The 24,155-nt window shown below is 39.2% G+C and overlaps 1 protein-coding gene across 5 annotated transcripts in view; it reads right to left on the minus strand.

Annotated features, from left to right (window-relative positions):
* Positions 1-261: 261 nt before the first annotated feature.
* Positions 262-24,155, minus strand: part of ZNF107 (zinc finger protein 107) — a 55,519-nt gene continuing 31,625 nt past the window's right edge. For 4 of the 5 annotated variants that reach the window (XM_055293023.2, XM_063608892.1, XM_063608891.1 and 1 more), the window contains one exon: positions 262-12,793. In XM_055293023.2, the coding sequence (XP_055148998.1) occupies positions 10,458-12,793 (2,336 nt within the window). In that variant the 3' untranslated portion in view covers positions 262-10,457. Of the gene's footprint in view, positions 12,794-16,565; positions 16,681-24,155 lie in introns of those variants that run through there. The other variant, XM_063608893.1, reaches the window with a different exon arrangement.

The following is a 24,155-nucleotide window of genomic DNA, read 5'->3' on the forward strand; positions in this document are numbered from 1 at the left end:
CCAGAACCATGTTATATTGGTTACTGTAGCATGTAGTAGTTTGAAGTCATGTAATGTTAGGCTTCCAGGTTTATTCTTTTTGTTTAAGAATACCTTGGCTATATGGGCTCTTTTATTCTTTAATATGAATTTCAAAGTTTTTCTAGGTTCACCAAAAATGGCATTGATAGTTTGATAGAAATAACACTAAATCTGTGGGTTGCTTTAGGGAGCATGGACACTTTAATTATATTGATTCTTCAAATTCATGAGGATAGAATGTTTTCTTTTTTTTTTTTTTTTTTTTGAGACCGAGTCTTGCTCTGTTGCCAGGCTGGAGTGCAGTGGCGCAATCTCGGCTAACCGCAACCTCTGCCTCCTGTGTTCAAGTGATTCTCCTGCCTCAGCCTCCCTAGCTGGGATTACAGGCATGTGCCACCACGCCCAGCTAATTTTTGTATTTTTAGTAGAGATGGGGTTTCACCATGTTAGCCAGGCTGGTCTTGAACTCCTGACCTCGTGATCCGCCCACCTCGGCCTCCCAAAGTGCTGGAATTACAGGCATGAGCCACCACGCCCAGCCATGTTTTCCATTTCTATGTGTTGTCTCTGATTTGTTTCAGTAGTGTTTTGTAGTTCTCCCTGTGGAGATATTTTACCTCCATGACTTAATGCATTCCTAGATATGTTAATTTTTTGGTGTGGCTATTTTAAATAAAGCTGTGCTCTTGATTTTGTTGTCAGCTTGAATGTTATTGGTGTATAGAAATGCTACTCATTTGTGTATGTTAATTTTGTATCTTGAAACTTTCCTGAAGTCATTTTTTGGGCTTAGGAGTCTTTTGGTGAAATCTCTAAAGTTTCCCTGGTAGAGAATTAAATTGACTTTCTTTTCTCCTATTTGGATGACTTTTATTTCTTTATCTTGTTGGATTGCTCTGGCTAGGACTTCCAAAACTATGTTGAATAGGAGTGTTTAGAGTGGGTATTCTTATTTTTATTCTTACGAAGAATGCATCCAGCTTTTACCTGTTGAGTATGATGTTGGCTGAGAATTTGTCATAGATGGCTCTTATTATTGTGAGATGTTTCTTCAATGCCTAGTTTGTTGAGGATTTTTGAACGAATATTGGATTTTCTTGAGTGCTTTTTCTGCATCTGTTGTTATAATCATCTGATCTTATGAGTTTAATTATCTTTACATGCTGAATCACACTTATTGACTTGTATATGATGAAACATCTTCGCAGTCATAAAATAATACTCACATGATTGTGGCAAAATAACTTTTTCATTTGCTTATGAACTCGGCTTGCTAGTATTTCAGGAAGGATTTTTGTTTCAATGTTCAACAGGAATATTGGACTGTAGATTTTTTTTCTTGTGTCTTAAGCAGATTTGGGTATCAAGATGATACTGATTTCATATAACAAGTTAGGAAGGAAACCCACTTTCATTTCTGGAATACATTCAGTAGAATTAGTACCAGATCATATTTGTATTTGTGGTAAAATTGGGCTGCAAATTCATCTGATCCAGGACTTGTTATATTTTGTAGGGTTTTTTATTACAAATTCAATTTTATTATACATTTAATACATTTTTGCTCTGTTCAAGACTTCTCTTTTTTCCTGATTAAATCATGGGAAGTTGTGTATATTGACACATAGGCCAATGGAGCAGAAAAGAGAGACCAGAAGTATATTCATGTATTTAAGCTAACTAATTTTAGATGTAGGTGAACATTTCCTAGGGAAAAAATATTATCTTCAACAAATGGTGTCAAGAAAACTTTACGTCCACATGCAGAGAAATAAAATGAGACCATATTACACTACATATAAAAATCAATTCGAAATAAATTAGATACTTAAACGTAAGGCCTGAAACTCTGAAACTACTATGAAAAATATAGAGTGAAATCCCCATAACATTGGTCTAGGCAGTGACTTTTTTAACTTAACCTCAAAATCTCAGGGAATCAAAGAAAAAATAGATGAGTCACACTATTTCAAATTAAAAAGCTGCTGCACAGAATCTGATATGACCAACAGGATAAGACAACTAAAACATGGGAGAAAATGCTTGCAAATCACATGTAACAAGGGGTTAATATAAAAAAAATAAAAAGCTCAAATGACTATATAACAAAAGACAAATAACCATTAAAAATGAGCAAAAGGCTTAAATATTTTTCAAGGAAAGACATACATATGGCTAAGAGATATATAAAAAATGCTCAATATCAATTACCAGAGAAAAGAAACCAAAACTCTATGAGGTATCAACTCACTCCTGTGAGAATTACTCTTATTACAAAGAAAATAAGTTAGGTTGTGAAGAAAAGGGAATGCTTGCACACTGGTTTGAATGTGAATGAGGACAGTCATTATAAAAAACTAAATAAGATTTCTCAAAAAATTTATAATTAAACTATCATATAATACAGCAATTTCAGCCGGGCGCAGTGGCTCATGCCTGTAATCCTAGCACTTTGGGAGACCGAGGGGGGTGGATCACGAGGTCAGGAGCTCGAGACCATCCTGGCCAACATGGTGAAACCTCGTCTCTACTAAAAATACAAAAATTAGCTGGGCGTGGTGGTGCATGCTGGTAATCCCAGCTACTCAGGAGGCTGAGGCAGATGAATCACTTGAACCCGGGTGGTGCAGAATGCAGTGAGCCAAGATCGTGCCACTGCACTCCAGCCTGGCAACAGACCTAGACTCTGTCTCAAAAACAAAAAACAAAAAAACAATTTCGCTACTGTTTATATATGCCAAACAAATGAAATCGGAATGAAGAAATAATTGCACTTCCATACTGCTTGCAACACTCTTCACAATTCCCAAAATATGGAATCAACAGTTCAACATTTAACAAAGACAATGTGGTAAATACTATGGAATACTATTAATCTTCAAAAAAGAAAATTCTACTATTTTCAATCACATAAATTAAACTGGAGGACATTATATTTGTTGAAATGAGCCAGGTACAGAAAGATGACCATTTCATGATTTCACGTACACATGGATTCTAAAAAACGTAATCTCGGCCAGGTGCGGCGGCTCATGCCTGTAATCCTAGCACTTTGGGAAGCCAAGAGGGGTGGATTGCCTAAGCTCAGGAGTTCGAGACCAGTCTAGGCAATGTGGCAAATCCGTCTCTACTAAAAACACAAAAATTTAGCCAGAGGTGGTGGTGAATGCCTGTAATCTCAACTACTCAGGAGGCTGAGGCAGAAGAACCACTTGAACTTGGGAGGCGGAGGTTGCAGTGAGCTGAGATCACACCATTGCACTCTAGCCTGGGTGACAGAGTGAGACTCTGTCTCATAAATAAATAAATACATAAATAAACAAAATGTAATCTCATTGAAGTAGAGAGTAAACTAGTGACCACCAGAGGCCAAGGTATTTAGAAAAAAGGGGGGATGGAGGATGGAAAGATGTCAGTCAAAGAATACATACTTATAGTTGGATAGAAAGAAGTTCAGGAGGTTTTTTTTTTTACAGCATGGTGACTATAGAATATAACAATATATTAGTATTTTTGGAAAATGCTGACAATGTCATCTGCTCTCACCACAAAAATGTTAACTCTGAGGTAAAACTTTAATGACCTAAAATTAAGCATTTGACAATGTATATATACTTCCAAACATAATGTTTTACAGAACAAATAAACATTTATTTATTGCAGATGGTAATGGTATGAAAGACACTGAAAGAGAGGTGTTTCTTATGGTCTCATGACTAACTGTTAACACAGTAAACAAGTTTGCATGCAAAATAACAGAAAACGTTTTAATCCAAAAGCTGCCATTATCTACAAAAGTTTTCCATAGAAAATAAGAAGTTGGCTAGTTAGGTGACTACGAATAAAAACTGTAGATTAAACTTCACTCATTAATATAATTATATAAAGAGTGAGAAACTTTTCTGAATTGTACTATCAATATAGAAAAGACATAGTATTCCAAATATTGAATCAACAGAGGTCATGTTATTTTGGAACCTTGAATATTCACACTTTAAAATAGAAGATTCTGCAAAAAAAAAGTATGCTGTGCTATATCATAGAAAATTACATTTAAAATTCTTCACTTACCATTAGCTCTCTTAAAAATTTAATTTTTAAGATCTATTTCCTAGTAAATTTAATATTTGCCACACTTCATGTAAGAATTTGATAAGATGCTCCTTTTAAAAACAGAGAAAAACAATGCTGATTTAATCCTCTCACCTGTGGACATTGCATGCCTTTTATCTTAACTAATCTGAAAGTTATATTGATAAGCAAACTCTCTAGTTATAACCAATTTTTCAGTGCATTAAAAAATACCAACTTTCTCACCAAAACCTACAAAGTACCATGTGAATTGACATGGCATGAAGACAACAGTGAGAAAACTGTGGCAATAACACAGAAAAAGAAGGACTGCATTGAATACATGGAAGACACGTAAGATAAATAAACCTGAATTAGGAAATTTAAAAAAAAAACAGCAAGATTCAGCTTTGCAGCCTGAAAAAAAATGTTCTCTCCACATGAAAAATCAATGTTAGTTCTTCACTATTAATATTTTCCATCTCTGACTTGAAGTTAGTTACAAACTAACACCAGCAGAAATACATATGGCTCATTATGGAGCATCTGTTACACAATAAGCAATGTCATGTTTGTTTGCTACGTCTATATATAAAAACATTTTCATGACTTATGAAGTCTTTTTAATTCTTACCTGAACTGGCTCAGTAAATAAATTTACTTATGTCAACTATAACAAGACAAAAGAATACTAACTAAAGAAAAGTAGGCTTATATAGGATCCTCCAATGGAAAGAAGAAATGGAATGTTCTAAATAAATAAAATACACAAATTTTGGAAACACATCTAGAAGTTATTTTGTGTGTACTCCTAAACTTTATAAAAATCATTCTTATAATCCATGACCAGCTCACATGATGAATACCTGGTAAGTTATAAAAGAAAAAAGCATAACAAGAAAATTAAAAACGTTAGCATGAGTATCACACAAGTATAAACAAAAACTTTGCATGGGGAGATTCTAAATCATAAGCCAGATTTTACAGAAATGAATTCAATGCAAAGCAGAGGGTATAGATTTGCTTTCAGCATTTTTGAGGTTTTCAGTTGTCTAGTAAATTAGTTACCTTTTAAAAGTTATTACTTTTGGCCAGGCGCGGTGGCTCACACCTGTAATCCCAGCACTTTGGGTGGCCGAGGTGGGCGGATCACGAGGTCAGGAGATTGAGACCATCCTGGCTAACGCGGTGAAACCCTGTCTCTACTAAAAAATACAAAAAAATTAGCCGGGCGTGGTGCTGGGCGCCTGTAGTCCCAGCAACTCAGGAGGCTGAGGCAGGAGAATGGCGTGGACCCGGGAAGCGGAGCTTGCGGTGAGCCGAGATCACACCACTGCACTCCAGCCTGGGCGACACAGCAAGACTACATCTCGAAAAAGAAAAGATTAGTTTTGTTCCAATATTGCTCGTCTTCTGAAAATAGGTACAAGCTAATACACAAACACACTTACTTGCTCCATAATTTTCTCATACCTAAGGTTTATTTTTAGAGTAATAAATGTGTATAGTTAAGTGTATGTAAATCAAAACTAAAATGCTGTATGTTTGCAGGCAGAGAGGTCACATGTTCAAAGAAAAATATATAACATTTTTTAAACGTTTATTCAGAACTCAGAATTTTCTCATGATTTGTACTTGCATATAATTTTTATTGTAACCATAAAATGACCCTGTAGTAACGATTGTACATTCTAAAGTATCTAAAAGTGTAGAATTGGTTTGTAATACAAAAGAGAAATGCTGGAGTTGATGGATACGTCTTTTGCTCTGATGTGATTAATACATAAAATTATATGCCTGTATCAAAATATGCCATACATGGCATAAAGATAAACACATACTATGTATCCACAAAAATTAAGAGAAATAAGTTTAAACTTTAAAAAGAATAAAAATATAACCTATGGGAACAATATTATTTATTAACAGTTTAAAGCCACTAGCAAAAATAATTATTAGAGATGTTAGCCCATTATGTTATCAAGTAGTATACTGTTATCCTCTTTTACCTAAACCTTTGAGTAATGTGGGATAGGTAAAGTCAGTGGCATGAAAACACTTCATTGAATGCACAATAGTTTTAACATGTTAAGAAAGTTTAAATAAAAAATTAAGTTCATGCATAATCCAAAAATTTTTAAACACATTGCATTTTACCTAAAAGTACAATTAGTAAAATGATATACTACTAATTAACTTTAATTTTAACTAAGATTAAAAATGGTTTTCTCTTACCATAATGCAGAAGAATATTGCTCTGAAAACCTACTTCATGGATCACTCAATATTGTAAATTAAACATAAACCGCCTCTTCACACAGGTTTTCATCATGCATCTTATATTTTAATGTCTTTATTCTTTCATAGAAAGTGTCATAAATAATACCGACCTAACAGAAATGATTTCTCATATCTTTGATGCATGAAAAATTAATCACATGCTTTCACGTGTGAATACAATAGGAATGAAGAGCATGAAGTAATTTGAGAGTTGAATTACATCGTTATTTGCTTTTCAAAAACTAATTTTTTCAAGAAAAAATATAATTTGAATGTAATTATACATCTACAAAAAAATTCTACTTCTTTTAAAGTTATATACACATTATCTACCAACTTTAGTTTTAAATTATTTTCTACACTCAGCATTCTGATTTAGTGCAATGTCCGAAGTGCTAGTACCTTAGATATTTCTACTGTGAATTCTCTGATATTTACATAGACTTAATTTTGGATTAAATTATTTTTATATTTACTATACTTGCAAAAATATATTTTAGTATGAGGCCTCTGGTATTTTCTTTTTTTTTCTTTCTTTTTTTTATTAATTTTTTTGCACACAAAACAAACATTTTCTAAAAATACATACAAACAAAAAGATGCATATCAAACATATTAGGAAGGTTGCACATAGGAAGACAGGGAATAGAAATGGGGGGTGGGAATCAAAGAAAATAAATGAGAGAGGGACTTTGTATGGATCAATGATAATAACTCAATCCTCTATTTGACGAAGAAGGAGAAGAGGAAGAAAAAGAAAGTGGGATAAAGGATCAGAAAGGGAGGAAAATAGAAAAAATTAGAGTATGACTCCAGGGTAGACCTGTTTTGTTGTCGCTGGGTTGGTTGGTTTGTCTGTTGTATTTTTCATATGTTTCGCCATGTTAGCCAGGCTGGTCTCGAACTCCTAGCCCCAAGTGATCAACCCGCCTCGGCCTCCCAGAGCGCTGGGACTACAGGCGTGAGCCACCAGGTCCAGCCCCCACATTGCTTCTGGCCTCCGTGGTAGACCTCCCAGACGGGGCGGCCGGGCAGAGGAGCTCCCCACATCCCAGACGAGGCAGCCGGGCAGAAGCGCTCCTCACTTCCTAGACGGGGTGGTGGCCGGGCAGAGGCGCTCCTCGCTTCCCAGACAGGGCGGCCGGGCAGAGGCACTCCTCACTTCTTCCCAGATGGGGTGGCCAGGCAGAGGCACTCCTCACTTCCTAGATGGGGTGGTGGCTGGGCAGAGGAGTTCCTCACATCCCAGACAATGGGCAGCCGGGCAGAGGCGCTCCTCACTTCCCAGACGGGGCGGCCAGGCAGAGGCGCTCCTCACTTCTTCCCAGACGGGGCGGCCGGGCAGAGGCACTCCTCACTTCTTCCCAGACGGGGCGGCTGGGCAGAGGCGCTCCTCACTTCCCAGACGGGGCGGCCGGGCAGAGGCGCTCCTCACTTCCCAGATGGGGCGGCCGGGCAGAGGCGCTCCTCACTTCTTCCCAGACGGGGCGGCTGGGCAGAGGCGCTCCTCACTTCTTCCCAGATGGGGCGGCCGGGCCGAGGCGCTCCTCACATCCCAGACGGGGTGGCCGGGCAGAAGCGCTCCTCACATCCCAGATGGGGCGGCCGGGAGAGGCGCTCCTCACTTCCCAGACGGGGTGGCCGGGCAGAGGTGCTCCTCACTTCCCAGATGATGGGCGGCCGGGCAGAGGCACTCCTCACTTCCCAGACGATGGGCGGCCGGGCAGAGGCGCTCCTCACATCCCAGATGGGGCGGCCGGGCAGAGGCGCTCCTCACTTCCCAGACGGGGTGGCTGGGCAGAGGCGCTCCTCACTTCCCAGACAGGGCTGCCAGGCATAGGCGCTCCTCATATCCCAGACGATGGGCGGCCAGGCAGAGATGCTCCGCACCTCCCAGATGGGGTGGCGGCCAGGCAGAGGCTGCAATCCCAGCACCCTGGGAGGCCAAGGCAGGCGGCTGGGAGGCAGAGGCTGCAGTGAGCCAAGACCGTGCCACCGCACTCCAGCTCGGGCAACACCGAACACTGAGTGAGCAAGACTCCGTCTGCAGTCCCAGCACCTTGGGAGGCCGAGGTGGGCAGCGCACTGGAGGTCAGGAGCTGGAGACCAGCCTGGCCAACAAGGCGAAACTGCGCCTCCAGCCAAAGGAGAAAAAGCAGGCAGCGGTCGTGGCGTGCGCCAGCAATCCCAGGCAGCCCGCAGGCCGGGGCAAGAGAATCACGGGAGCCGGAGGTGGGGAGTGTGCAGCGAGTCGACTAGATTCCAGCCTGGGCCACAGAGGGAAAAGGAAAGAAGGAAGGAAGGAAGGAAGGGAGGGAGGGAGGGAGGAAGGGAGGAAGGAAGGAAGGAAGGAAGGAAGGAAGGAAGGAAGGAAGGAAGGGAGGGATGAGCCTCTGGTGTTTTCTAAGCTGTAGTTTTTTTAAAAATGTTTTCACAAATGCATTACATTTAGTGTTTTTCTCCAAATTTTCTGGTGTTGAACAATGTTTGGGCAACTGCTTCATGGTTTTCCTCTAGTGCAAAATGGGTACAACAATATCTGTGATACAAGTAAAGGTACTACAACCCTCTTCGTATTTGTATTGTTTGTCCTCAAAATGAGTACCTTGCTTTGTTTTTGAGACGAAGTTTTTGCTCTTGTTGCCTTGGCTGGAGTGTAGTGGTGTGACTTCAGCTCACTGCAACTTTCGCCTCCCAGGTTTGAGCAACTCCCCTGCTTCAGCCTCCCAAGTAGCTGGGATTACAGGGGCCTGCCACCACACGCAGCTAATTTTTGTAAGATTTTTAATAGAGATGGGCTTTTGCTATGTTGGCCAGGCTGGTCTTGGACCCCTGCCCTCAGGTGATCCACCCACCTCGGCCTCCCAAAGTGCTGGCATTACAGATGTGAGCCAGCACACCTGGCTCCTCTTCTTCACTTTAAAGGCTTATATTTTCTGAAAGATCTCTTGACAAAAATTGCATTTATAATGCTTTTATTACATACTAATGTTGAGTAAAATCTGAACAGATAATAATGGCTTTTCCACGTTCCTTGTATTTCTACAATCTTTCTGAAGTATAAATGCTTTCCTGTGCAATAAGGGGTGAGCATTTATTACAAGTGTTGCCACATTTTTTACACTTCCAGGGGTTTTCTTCAGTATGGATTATCTTACCTACAATCAAGTGTGATAACCATTTAAAGGCTTTGTGATATTTTTCACATTTCTAGGATTTTTCACCAGTATGATTTATGTTAGAAAGTTTGAGGTGTTATCAAAATTATTGTCACATCATTTAGGTTTGTAAAGCTTTCAGTATTATCTTATGTTTAGTGAGGTTTGAGGATTGGTTTAAAGTGTTGCCACATTATTCGCATTTGCAGGGTTTCTCTCAAAGTATAAATTGTCTGATGTGTAGCAAGGTGTGAGGACCAGTAAAAGGCATTGCCACATTTTTTACATTTGTAGGGTTTCTCTCCAGTATAAATACACTTACATGTAGTAAGAGTTGAGAATCAGTGAAAAGCTTTGCCACAGACTTCACATTTGTAGGGTTTCTTTACAGTATGAATTTTCTTATCTGCAGTAAGGGTTAAGGAAGGTTAAAAGCTTTGCGACATTCTGCACAATCATAGACTTTCTCTCCGGTATGAATTTCTGTATAGTAAGGTATGAGGATTGGCTAAAAGCTTTGCCACATTCTTCACAACTATAGAGTTCCTCTCCAGTATAAATTATCTTATGTGTAGAAAGGTGTGAGGACTGATTAAAGGTATTGCCACACTGTTCTCATTTGTATGGCTTCTCTCCAGTATGAATTACCTTATGTTTAGTAAAAGTTAAGGACCAGTTAAAGGCTTTGCCACATTTTTCACATTTGTAGGATTCTCTCCAGTACGAATTTTCTCACGGTCAGTAAGGTTTGAAGATTAGTTAAAAGCTTTGCCACATTCTTTACATTTGTAAGGTTTCTCACCAGTATAAAATATCGTGTGTGTAGAAAAGGTTGAAGACTTGTTAAAGGCTTTAACACATTCTTCACATTTGTAGAGTTTTTCTCCAGTATGAATTTTCTTATGTGTAGTAAGCTTGTAGGATCAATTAAGTTTTGCCATATTCTTCACATTTGTAGGGTTTCTCTCCAGTATGAATTTTCTTATGTGTAGTAAGATTTGAGGATAGGTTGAAAGCTCTGCCATAATCTCCACATTTGTAGGGTTTCTCTCCAGTATGAATTATCTTATGTATATTAAGAGATGAGAACTGGTTAAAGGATTTGCCACATTCTTCACATTTGTAGGGTTTCTCGGAAGTATGAATTTTCTTATGTGTAGTAAGGTTTGAGGATTGGTTAAAAGCTTTGCCACATTCTTCACATTTATAGGGTTTCTCTCCAGTATGAATTTTCTTATGTGCAGTAAGGGTTGAGGATAGGTTAAAAGCTTTGCCACATTCTTTACATTTGTAAGGTTTCTCTCCAGTATGAATTATCTTATGTCTATTAAGGGTTGAGGAGCAGTTAAAGGATTTGCCACATTCTGCACATTGGTAAGGTTTCTCTCCTGTATGAATTCTCTTATGTATAGTTAGGTTTGAGAATCGGTTATAAGCTTTTCCACATTCTTCACATTTGTGGGGTTTCTCTCCAGTATAAATTATCTTATGGTTAGTAATGTTTGAGAATAGGTTAAAAGCTTTTCCATGTTCTTCAAATTTGTAGAGGTTCTCTCCAGTATGAATTATCTTTTGTGTAGTAAGGTTTGAGGATTGGTTAAAAACTTTGCCATGTTCTTCACATTTGTAGGGTTTCTCTCCAGTATGAATAATTTTATGTATAGTATGGTGTGAGGACTGTTTAAAGGCCTTACCAAATTCTTCACATTTGTTGAGTTTCTCTTTAGTATGAATTATCTTATGTCTAGTAAGTTGATAGGATTGATTAAAGGCTTTTCCACATTCTTCACATTTATAGGGTTTTTCTCCAGTATGAATTCTCTTATGTTTAGTAAGGGTTGAGAATCGGTTAAAAGCTTTGCCACATTCTTCACATTTGTAGGGTTTCTCTCCAGTATGAATTTTCTTATGTTCAGTAAGGTTTGAAGACTGGCTAAAAGCTCTGCCACATTCTTCACATTTGTAGGGTTTCTCTCCAGTATGAATTTTCTTATGTCTAGTAAGGGTTGAGGATCGATTAAAAGCTTTTCCACATTCTTCACATTTGTATGGCTTCTCTCCAGAATAAATTTTCCTATGGTTAATTAGGTTTGAGTGTTGGTTAAAAGCTTTGCCACATTCTTCACATTTATAGGATTTCTCTGCAGTATGAATTTTCTTATGTTCAGTAAGGTTTGAAGATTGGTTAAAAGCTTTGCCACATTCTTTACATTTGTAGGGTTTCTCTCCAGTATGAATGATCTTATGTCTAGTAAGAGTTGAGAACTGGTTAAAGACTTTGCCACATTCTTCACATTTGTAGGGTTTCTCTTCCATTAGAATTTTCTTATGTGCAGTAAGTTTTAAGGACCAGTTAAAAGCTTTGTTGCATTCTTCACATTTGTCGAGTTTCTCTCCAGTATGAATTTTCTCCTGTTTATTAAGGTTTGAGGATATGTTAAAAGCTCTGCCACATTCTTTACATTTGTAGGGTTTCTCCCCAGCATGAATTCTCTTATGGTTAGTAAGATTTGAGAATACGTTAAAAGCTTTTCCACATTCTTTACATTTGTAGAGTTTCTCTCCAGTGTGAAGTATCTTTTGTGTAGTAAGGTGTGAGGACTGGCTAAAGACTTTGCCACATTCTTCGTATTTGTAAGGTTTATCTCCAGTATGAATTATTTTATGTATAGTAAGGTGTGAGGCCTGTTTAAAGGCCTTGCCACATTCTTCACATTTGTTGGGTTTCTCTTCAGTATGAATTATCTTATGCCTAGTAAGTTGTGAGGACTGGTTAAAGGCTTTACCACATTCTTCACATTTGTAGGGTTTTTCTCCAGTATGAATTCTCTTATGTTTAGTAAGAGTTGAGAACCAGTTAAAGACTTTTCCACATTCTTCACATTTGTAGGAATTCACTCTAGTATGAATTCTTCTATGCTGAGTTAGTTGTGAAAGCACGCAAAATGATTTGCTACATTCTTTACATTTGAAGTGTTTGTTTCCTGTATGTCTTCTCTTATATCTATCTGAATTTGAAAATTTATCAAAGACTTTCAAATATTTATTACATTGGAATATTTTGCTTGAGGTAGCTGTCAAACATTGGTTAACTGTACTATGATCTCCTTTGTGCCCCATACACTCATCCACATGTTTACAGCCTTTTCTTAACTGTAAATTCTCATATTCACATTTTCCATGTCTTCTCAGTGTCACTTTCTGGAAAGAATCTTTTACGTTCTGCTCTGGCCAAAGGTCTTGGGCAAAATGAAAAGACATTACTGAAAGAAATAAAAATAAGAAATTACTCCACTTGCTAGACTCAGATAAATGTACTTTACAAATCTAATCTATAAAATTATACAAACTACATAAGCCAGATTGCATAGCAAAATGCCACAGGCTCTAATTTCTTCATAGACATATAAATGTAACAAACACATAATGACCAAAATATATTTGTGGAAAATTTATAAATGAGTTCAGTGTGTGCAGTGCCCCAGGTGAGCACAATGCAAAGAGCCACATAGAAGAAAGAGACAAGGGGGTGGAGCCAAGATGGCCGAATAGGAACAGCTCCGGTATCTAGCTCCCAGCCTGAGCGACACAGAAGACCAGTGATTTCTGCATTTCTGTTTCAGTTACCGGTTTCATCTCACTAGGGAATGCCAAACAGTGGGTGCAGGACAGTCAGTGAAGCGCACTGTGCGCGAGCTGAAGCAGGGCGAGGCACTGCCTCATTAGGGACGTCCAAGGGGTCAGGAAGTTCCCTTTCCTAGTCAAAGAAAGGGGTAAAAGACGGCACCTGGAATATCGGGTCAGTCCCACCCTAATACTGCGCTTTTCCAACGGTCTTGGAAAACAGCACACCAGGAGATTGTGTCCCGCACCTGGCTCGGAGGGTTCTATGCCCACGGAGTCTTGCTGATTGCTAGCACAGCAGTCTGAGATCAAGCTGCAAGGCAGCAGCGAGGCTGGGGAAGGGGCGCCCGCCATTGCCCAGGCTTGCTTAGGTAAACAAAGCAGCCAGGAAGCTCGAACTGGGTGGAGTCCACCACAGCTCAAGGAGGTCTGCCTGCCTCTGTAGGCTCCACCTCTGGGGGCAGGGCACAGACAAACAAAAACTCAGCAGGAACCTCCAAAGACTTAAATGTCCCTGTCTGACTGACAGCTTTAAAGACAGTAGTGGTTCTCCCAGCACGCAGCTAGAGATCTGAGAACGGACAGACTGCCTCCTAAAGTGGGTCCCTCACCCCTGAGCAGCCTAACTGGGAGGCACCCCCCCAGTAGGGACAGACTGACACCTCACTCGGCCAGGTACTCCTCTGAGACAAAACTTTCAGAGGAACTATCAGACAGCTGAATTTGTGGTCTCACGAAAATCTGCTGTTCTGCAGCCACCGCTGCTGACACCCAGCCAAACAGGGTCTGGAGTGGACCTCTAGTAAACTCCAACAGACCTGCAGCTGAGGGTCCTGTCTGGTAGAAGGAAAACTAACAAACAGAAAGGACATCCACACCAAAAACCCATCTGTACATCACCATCATCAAAGACCAAAAGTAGATAAAACCACAAAGATGGGGAAAAAACAGAGCAGAAAAACTGGAAACCCTAAAAAGCAGAGCACCTCTCCTCCTCCAAAGGAATGCAGTTCCTCACCAGCAACGGAACAAAGCTGGATGGAGGATGATTTTGACGAGTTGAGAGAAGAAGGCTTCAGATGATCAAACTACTCTGAGCTACGGGAGGAAATTCAAAACAATAGCAAAGAAGTTAAAAACTTTGAAAAAAAATTAGAAGAATGGATAACTAGAATAACCAATGGAGAGAAGGGCTTAAAGGAGCTGATAGAGCTGAAAGCCAAGTTTTGAGAACTACGCGAAGATTGCAGAAGCCTCAGTAGCAGATGCAATCAACTGGAAGAAAGGGTATCACTGATGGAAGATGAAATGAACGAAATGAAGCGAGAAGGGAAGTTTAGAGAAAAAAGAATAAAAAGAAATGAACAAAGCCTCCAAGAAATTTGGGACTATGTGAAAAGACCAAATCTACGTCTGATTGGTGTACCTGAAAATGACGGGGAGAATGGAACCAAGTTGGAAAACACTCTGCAAGATATTATCCAGGAGAACTTCCCCAATCTAGCAAGGCAGGCCAACATTCAGATTCAGGAAATACAGAGAATGCCACAAAGATACTCCTCGAGAAGAGCAACTCCAAGACACATAATTGTCAGATTCACCAAAGTTGAAATGAAGGAAAAAATGTTAAGGGCAGCCAGAGAGAAAGGTCGGGTTACCCACAAAGGGAAGCCCATCAGACTAACAGCTGATCTCTTGGCAGAAACTCTACAAGCCAGAAGAGAGTGGGGGCCGATATTCAACATTCTTAAAGAAAAGAATTTTCAACCCAGAATTTCATATCCAGCCAAACTAAGCTTCATAAGTGAAGGACAAATAAAATACCTTACAGACAAGCAAACGCTGAGTGATTTTGTCACCACCAGGCCTGCCCTAAAAGAGCTCCTGAAGGAAGCACTAAACATGGAAAGGAACAACCACTACCAGCCACTGCAAAAACATGCCAAATTGTAAAGACCATCGAGGCTAGGAAGAAACTGCAGCAACTAACGAGCAAAATAACCAACTAACATCATAATGACAGGATCAGATTCACACATAACAATATTAACGTTAAATGTAAATGGGCTAAATGCTCCAATTAAAAGACACAGACTGGCAAACTGGATAAGGAGTCAGGACCCATCAGTGTGCTGTATTCAGGAAACCCATCTCACGTGCAGAGACACACATAGACTCAGAATAAAGGGATGGAGGAAGATCTATCAAGCAAATGGAAAACAAAAAAAGGCAGGGGTTGCAATCCTAGTCTCTGATAAAATAGATTTTAAACCAACAAAGATCAAAAGAGACAAAAGGCCATTACATAATGGTAAAGGGATCAATTCAACAAGAAGAGCTAACTATCCTAAATATATACGCACCCAACACAGGAGCACCCAGATTCGTAAAGCAACTCCTGAGCGACCTACAAAGGGACTTAAACTCCCACACAATAATAATGGGAGATTTTAACACCCCACTGTCAACATTAGACAGATCAACGAGACAGAAAGTTAACAAGGATATCCAGGAATTGAACTCAGCTCTGCACAAAGTGGACCTAATAGACATTTACAGAACTCTCCACCCCAAATCAACAGAATATACATTCTTTTCAGCACCACACCACACCTATTCCAAAATTGACCACATAGTTGGAAGTAAAGCTCTCCTCAGCAAATGTAAAAGAACAGAAATTATAACAAACTGTCTCTCAGACCACAGTGCAATCAAACTAGAACTCAGGATTAAGAAACTCACTCAAAACCGCTCAACTACATGGAAACTGAACAACCTGCTCCTGAATGACTATTGGGTACATAATGAAATGAAGGCAGAAATAAAGATGTTCTTTGAAACCAACGAGAACAAAGACACAACATACCAGAATCTCTGGGACACGTTCAAAGCAGTGTGTGGAGGGAAATTTATAGCACTAAATGCCCATAAGAGAAAGCAGGAAAGATCCAAAATTGACACCCTAACATCACAATTAAAAGAACTAGAAAAGCAAGAGCAAACACATTCAAAAGCTAGCAGAAGGCAAGAAATAACTAAAATCAGAGCAGAACTGAAAGAAATAGAGATACAAAATACTCTTCAAAAAATTAATGAATCCAGGAGCTGGTTTTTTTGAAAGGATCAACAAAATTGATAGACCACTAGCAAGACTAATAAAGAAGAAAAGAGAGAAGAATCAAATAGATGCAATAAAAAATGAAAAAGGGGATATCACCACCGATCCCACAGAAATACAAGCTACCATCAGAGAATACTACAAACACCTCTATGCAAATAAACTAGAAAATCTAGAAGAAATGGATAAATTCCTCAACAAATACACCCTCCCAAGACTAAACCAGGAAGAAGTTGAATCTCTGAATAGACCAATAACAGGTTCTGAAATTGAGGCAATAATCAATAGCTTACCAACCAAAAAGAGTCCAGGACCTGATGGATTCACAGCCAAATTCTACCAGAGGTACAAGGAGGAACTGGTACCATTCCTTCTGAAACTATTCCAATCGATAGAAAGAGAGGGAATCCTCCCTAACACATTTTATGAAGCCAGCATCGTCCTGATACCAAAGCCTGGCAGAGACATAACCAAAAAAGAGAATTTCAGACCAATATCCTTGATGAACATTGATGCAAAAAAATCCTCAATAAAATACTGGCAAACCCAATCCAGCAGCACATCAAAAAGCTTATCCACCATAATCAAGTGGGCTTCATCCCTGGGATGCAAGGCTGGTTCAACATACGCAAATCAATAAATGTAATCCAGCATATAAACAGAACCAAAGACAAAAACCACATGATTATCTCAATAGATGCAGAAAAGGCCTTTGACAAAATTCAACAACCCTTCATGCTAAAAACTCTCAATAAATTAGGTATTGATGGGACGTATCTCAAAATAATAAGAGCTATCTATGACAAACCCACAGCCAATATCATACTCAATGGGCAAAAACTGGAAGCATTCCCTCTGAAAACTGGCACAAGACAGGGATGCCCTCTCTCACCGCTCCTATTCAACATAGTGCTGGAAGTTCTGGCCAGAGCAATCAGGCAGGAGAAGGAAATAAAGGGTATTCAATTAGGAAAAGAGGAAGTCAAATTGTCCCTGTTTGCAGATGACATGATTGTATATCTAGAAAACCCCATGGTCTCAGCCCAAAATCTCCTTAAGCTGATTAGCAACTTCAGCAAAGTCTCAGGATACAAAATCAATGTACAAAAATCACAAGCATTCTTGTACACCAATCACAGACAGAGAGCCAAATCATGAGTGAACTCCCATTCACAATTGCTTCAAAGAGAATAAAATACCTAGGAATCCAACTTACAAGGGATGTGAAGGACCTCTTCAAGGAGAACTGCAAACCACTACTCAATGAAATAAAAGAGGATACAAACAAATGGAAGAACATTCCATGCTCATGGGTTGGAAGAATCAATATCGTGAAAATGGCCATACTCCCCAAGGTAATTTATACATTCAATGCCTTCCCCATCAAGCTACCAATGACTTTCTTCACAGAATTGGAAAAAACTACTTTAAAGTTCATATCGACCCAAAAAAGAGCCCACATCACCAAGTCAATCCTAAGCCAAAAGAACAAAGCTGGAGGCATCACGCTACCTGACTTCAAACTATACTACAAGGCTACAGTAACCAAAACAGCATGGTACTGGTACCACAACAGAGACATAGATCAATGGAACAGAGCAGAGCCCTCAGAAATGATGCCGCATATCTACAACTATCTGATCTTTGACAAACCTGACAAAAACAAGAAATGGGGAATGGATTCCCTATTTAATAAATGGTGCTGGGAAAACTGGCTAGCCATATGTAGAAAGCTGAAACTGGATCCCTTCCTTACACCTTATACAAAAATTAATTCAAGATGGATTAAAGACTTCAATGTTAGACCTAAAACCATTAAAATCCTACAAGAAAACCTAGGCAATACCATTCAGGACATAGGCGTGGGCAAGGACTTCATGTCTAAAACACCAAAAGCAATGGCAACGAAAGCCAAAATTGACAAGTGGGATCTAATTAAACTAAAGAGCTTCTGCACAGCAAAAGAAACTACCATCAGAGTGAACAGGCAACCTACAGAATGGGAGAAAATTTTTGCAACCTACTCATCTGACAAAGGGCTAATATCCAGAATCCACAATGAACTCAAACAAATTTACAAGAAAAAAACAAACAACCCCATTAAAAAGTGGGCAAAGGACATGAACAGACACTTCTCAAAAGAAGACATTTATGCAGCCAAAAAACACATGAAGAAATGCTCATCATCACTGGCCATCAGAGAAATGCAAATCAAAACCACAGTGAGATACCATCTCACACCAGTTAGAATGGCCATCATTAAAAAATCAGGAAACAACAGGTGCTGGAGAGGATATGGAGAAATAGGAACACTTTTACACTGTTGGTGGGACTGTAAACTAGTTCAACCATTGTGGAAGTCAGTGTGGCGATTCCTCAGGGATCTAGAACTAGAAATACCATTTGACCCAGCCATCCCATTACTGGGTATATACCCAAAGGTCTATAAATCATGCTGCTATAAAGACACATGCACACGTATGTTTATTGCGGCACTATGCACAATAGCAGAGTTGGAACCAACCCAAATGTCCAACAACGATAGACTGGATTAAGAAAATGTGGCACATATACACCATGGAATACTATGCAGCCATAAAAAATGATGAGTTCGTGTCCTTTGTAGGGACATGGATGAAACTGGAAACCATCATTCTCAGTAAACTATCGCAAGGACAAAAAACCAAACATCGCATGTTCTCACTCATAGGTGGGAATTGAACAATGAGAACTCATGGACACAAGAAGGGGAACATCACACTCCGGGGACTGTTGTGGGGTTGGGGGAGAGGGGAGAGACAGCATTAGGAGATATACCTAATGCTAAATGACGAGTTAATGGGTGCAGGAAATCAACATGGCACATGGATACATATGTAACAAACCCGCACATTGTGCACATGTACCCTAAAACCTAAAGTATAATAATAAAAAAAAGGAAATAATATTTATAGAATGTATGAGAAACATTTTAAAAATAAAGCATGTCACTACACAATTAAAATTTAAATTGAAGAAAACAGAAGATAAAAAACATATCTACAGGAAACACATAAAACAATAACAATAAAACTGATAATAGTAACTTCATTGATTTAAACAATCACTTTAAATATAAATTAACTAAACTACTTAATGAAAAGAAATGTAATCCCAATATTTTGGGAGGCCAAGGTGGGCTGAATACTTGATCCTAGGATTACAAGACCAGCCTAGGCCACATAACAAAACCCTGTCTCTACAAAAAATACAAAAAAACTAGCTGGGTGTGATGGCACTTACTTGTAGTAGAGCTACTTGAGGGGCTGAAATAAGAGGATTATCTGAGTTTGGGAGGTTGAGGCTGCAGTGAGTTGTGATTACACCACTACAAGCCAGCCTGATTGACAGAGTGAAACCCTATCTTAAATATAAATGAATAAGTAAATACATTCAAAAAAAAGAAAAAAAGAAAATGCCTGAATGACAAGAAAAAAGCATACAATATGCTGCCTATAAGTGACTAATTTTAGGCCTGGCACAGTGGCTAACACTTGTAATCCCAGTACTTTGGGAGGCTAAGACCAGCCTGGCCAACATGGTAAAACCCTGTATCTACGAGAAAAAAAAAAAAAATTAGCCAGGCATGGTGGCACACCCTTGTAATCCCAGCTACTCAGGAGGCTAAGGCAGGAGATCACATGAACCTGGGAGGCAGGGGTTGCGGTGAGCCAGCCTGGGTGACAGAGCAAGACTGCATCTCAAAAAGAAAAAAAAACGACTCACATTAGCATTGAGTCAAATAGAAAATATCAGAATGGGGAAAATATCTTTATTCTGTGCAAACAGTAACCACAATTGGGTGAGGTAGTCATAATTATATTAGACATAATATGCTTTAAGTGAAGTATTAGCATGAGACAAAGACTGATATTATATAATAGTAAAATGGGTTAATTCACCAGGAACATGTAACTATTATATTTATCTGTATGTACACGTATATATAACAATAGGGCTTCAAAATATATAAAGAAAATATTGACAAAAATGAAGCAAGAAATACATAGCAACATAATAATTGTAGACATCAAGACCCTATTTTCAATAATAAATAGAAAGTTCAGATAAAAGATCAATAAGAAAACAGCAAAGTTAGAAAACATTATAGACTGTATTAATTTTTTTACATATAGAGTAATACCTGAGAGCGGATAACTTATAAAGAAAAAAATGGCCAGGCATGGTGGCTCACGCCTGTAATCCCAACACTTTGGGAGGCAAAGGCGGGTGGATCACCTGAGGTCAGGAGCTCGAGACCAGCCTGGCCAACATGGCAAAACCCCGTCTCTACTAAAAATACAAAAATTAGCCAGGCATGGTGGCGGGCACCTGTAATCCCAGCTACTCCAGAGGCTGAGGCAGAAGAATCACTTGAACCCAGGAGGTGGAGGTTGCAGTGAGCTGGGATCACGCCACTGCACTCCAGCCTGGGCAACAGAGGAAGACTCAGTCTCAAAAAAAAAAAAAAAAAAAAAGGTTTATTTGGCCTGGTTTGACAGACTGCACCTGTACAAGAAGTGCATGCCAGCATCTGCTTCTGGTGAGGATCTCAGGAAGCTTACGATCATGGTGGAAGGCAAAGAGTAACTGAACATATCACATGGTAATAGACAGAGGAAGTATGAGGTGAAGGAGCTAGTTTATTTTAATGAATCAGCTCTCATTTGAATTAACAGAGTATAAATTTTTTTTTTTTGAGACGGAGTCTCGCTCTGTTGCCCAGGCTGGAGTGCAGTGGCGCAGTCTCGGCTCACTGCAAGCTCCACCTCCCGGGTTCACGCCAATCTGCTGCCTCAGCCTCTCTGAGTAGCTGGGACTACAGGTGCCCGCCACCACGCCCGGCTAATTTTTTTTTGTATTTTTAGTAGAGACGGGGTTTCACCGTGGTCTCGATCTCCTGACCTCGTGATCTGCCCGCCTCGGCCTCCCAAAGTTCTGGGATTACAAGCGTGAGACACCGCGCCCGGCCTGAGTATAAATTTTTTGATTACCAAGAGGATGACGCCAAGCCATTCATGAGGAATTTGGCCCCATGGCCCAAATACCTCCCACCAGGTTTTACATCCAACATTGAGGAGTACATTGCAGCATGAGGTTTGCAGAACATGGACATGCAAACCATATTACAGACCAACTAAGCTTAACAGACATGTATAAAACTTTTCAGTCAAAAGCAAGAGAATGTAAAATATTCTTTTTTTTTTTTTTTTTTGAGACGTTGTCTCACTCTGTCGCCCAGCCACGGTGGCACGATCTCGGCGCACTGGGAGGAGCTCCGCCTCCTGGGTTCACGCCATTCTCCTGCCTCAGCCTCCTAAGTAGCTGGGACTACAGGCGCCCGCTACCAAGCCTGGCTAATTTTTGTATTTTTAGTAGAGACGGGGTTTCATAGTGTTAGCCAGGATGATCTCGATCTCCTGACCTAGTGATCCGCCCGTCTCCGCCTCCCAAAGTGCTGGGATTACAGGCATGAGCCACCACGCCCGGCCGAGAATGTACAATATTCTTATTTGCACCTGGCGTATTCTGTTAGGAATCATACCAAGTCTTATGAAATTTAAAAATACCAGTGAACTGCAGGGGCTCATGAGACCAACGTGGGAGGATTACTGGGGCCAGAAGTTTGAGACCAGCATGGACAACTTAGTGAGGCCCTGTTACTACAAATAATAAAAATATTATCCAGACATGGTGGTCCCATAGTATGTCTGTAGTCCCGGCTACTCAGGAAACTGAGGTAGAAGAATCACTTGAGCCCAGCAAGCTGAGGCTGCATTGAGCCAGTCATGCCACTGCACTCTAGGCTGGGTGACAGAGTAAGATCCTATCTCAAAACAATGACAACAACAAATAAATTTAAGAAGACCAAAATCATACATTCCATGTTTTCTGACAAAACTGAATAAACCTACAAATTAAAAGCAAAAGTAAAGCTGGAAAACTCAAAAATATATTAAAATAAAACACACTCTTCAACATATTCTTGCTCAAGGGTAAAAAAATTTAATTTTTAAAAAATGTCAATATAACATACAGTGGTGAACAAATTCAATATAATTTTTATAAAAATCTTAATAGCACAATTTTTTACAGAAATATTTAAAATTTTAAATTTTTATTATAGACTATAACACCCATGGAAAAAAAACAGAGGCATTAGACTTCCTGATTTCAAAACAATTAAAAGCTACAATAACAAAAACAATGTGGTACTGACACAGACAGATAAACAGATGAAAGAACAGAAGAGACCAGAAATGAACCCATCTGTATATAATCAAATGATCTTCTACAAAGTTGCCATGAGTACAAAAGAGAGAAAAGATAATCTTTTCAAAAAATAATGTTGAGAACTGGATATCAACACTGATGAAATAAAGCTGGATCATTTCTTTGAACCATTCTCTTTGAAAATACAAAAAATATTTTTAAAAAATACTTAGAAATAAAAAATAACAAACCTCTTAGAAAAGAATATAAAGAAAATACATGACATCGGTCTTGGCATTACTTTCTTAAATACAACATTAAATGCAAGAGCAACAAGCCAGGCATGGTAGCTCACGCCTGTAATTCCAGCACTTTGGGAGGCTGAAGTGGGTAGATCACCTGAGGTCAGAAGTTCAAGACCAGCCTGGACAACATGGTGAAACCCTATCTCTACCAAAAATACAAAAATTAGCTGGGCATGGTGGCAGGCGCCTGTAATCTCAGCTACTGGAGAGGCTGAGGCAGAAGAATGCTTGAACCTGGGAGGCAGAGGTTAGAGTGAGCTGAGATCACACCACTGCACTCTAGCCTGGGCAACAAGAGCAAGACAGTCTCAAAGAAAAAACAAAAACAAAAACAAAAACAGAAAAATTCAACTATACTATATTTAAAATTAATGCACATCACAGACAACATTCAATAGTGACAACACCTCCTAGGAAATGAGTGAAAATATTTGCAAATCACATGTGATGGAAGTTAATATTATGAATATACAAACAACTCTTAAAACTGAACAATAAAGTTGAATTACTTCATTTAGAAATGGACAAATAATTGAATTAAATTTTCATCAAAAAAGATACACAAATTAGAAAATGCAACTGAAAGAACACAGTAAATTATCATTTGTAGAGAAATGCATAAAAATCACAATGAAAAACAAAATCACCTCACACCAATTAGAATGGCCATTATCAATTTTTTAAAGACACCAAATCTGTTGATGATGCAATAAAAATGAAACCCATATTGACTGTTAGTGAAAAAGAAGAATGCAGCCATTGTTTTAAAATGTTATGTTTCCAAAGTAATTAAAAATAAAATACTATATCAAATAATAAATCCTATTAATCTATATCCAAAATATGCAACACAGGACCTGAAAGACATAGTTGAACATCTATGTTTATTGTACCAGTATTCACAAAAGCCAAAAGGCTGAAGCAACCCAGGTGTTCCTTTACTTATAAACACATCAAAAAATGTTAACATATACATACAACCGGTGCTGGACAGGATGTGGAGAAATAGGAACACTTTTACACTGTTGGTGGGACTGTAAACTAGTTCAACCATTGTGGAAGTCAGTGTGGCAATTCCTCAGGGATCTAGAACTAGAAATACCATTTGACCCAGCCATCCCATTACTGGGTATATACCCAAAGGATTCCGTATGTTTACTGCAGCACTATTCACAATAGCAAAGACTTGGAACCAACCCAAATGTCCAACAACGATAGACTGGACTAAGAAAATGTGGCACATATACACCATGGAATAATACTATGCAGCCATAAAAAATGATGAGTTCATGTCCTTTGTAGGGACATGGATGAAGCTGGAAACCA

The sequence above is a fragment of the Symphalangus syndactylus genome, chromosome 9 (genome assembly GCF_028878055.3).
Source record: "Symphalangus syndactylus isolate Jambi chromosome 9, NHGRI_mSymSyn1-v2.1_pri, whole genome shotgun sequence".
In the NCBI taxonomy this organism is placed as follows: domain Eukaryota; kingdom Metazoa; phylum Chordata; class Mammalia; order Primates; family Hylobatidae; genus Symphalangus; species Symphalangus syndactylus.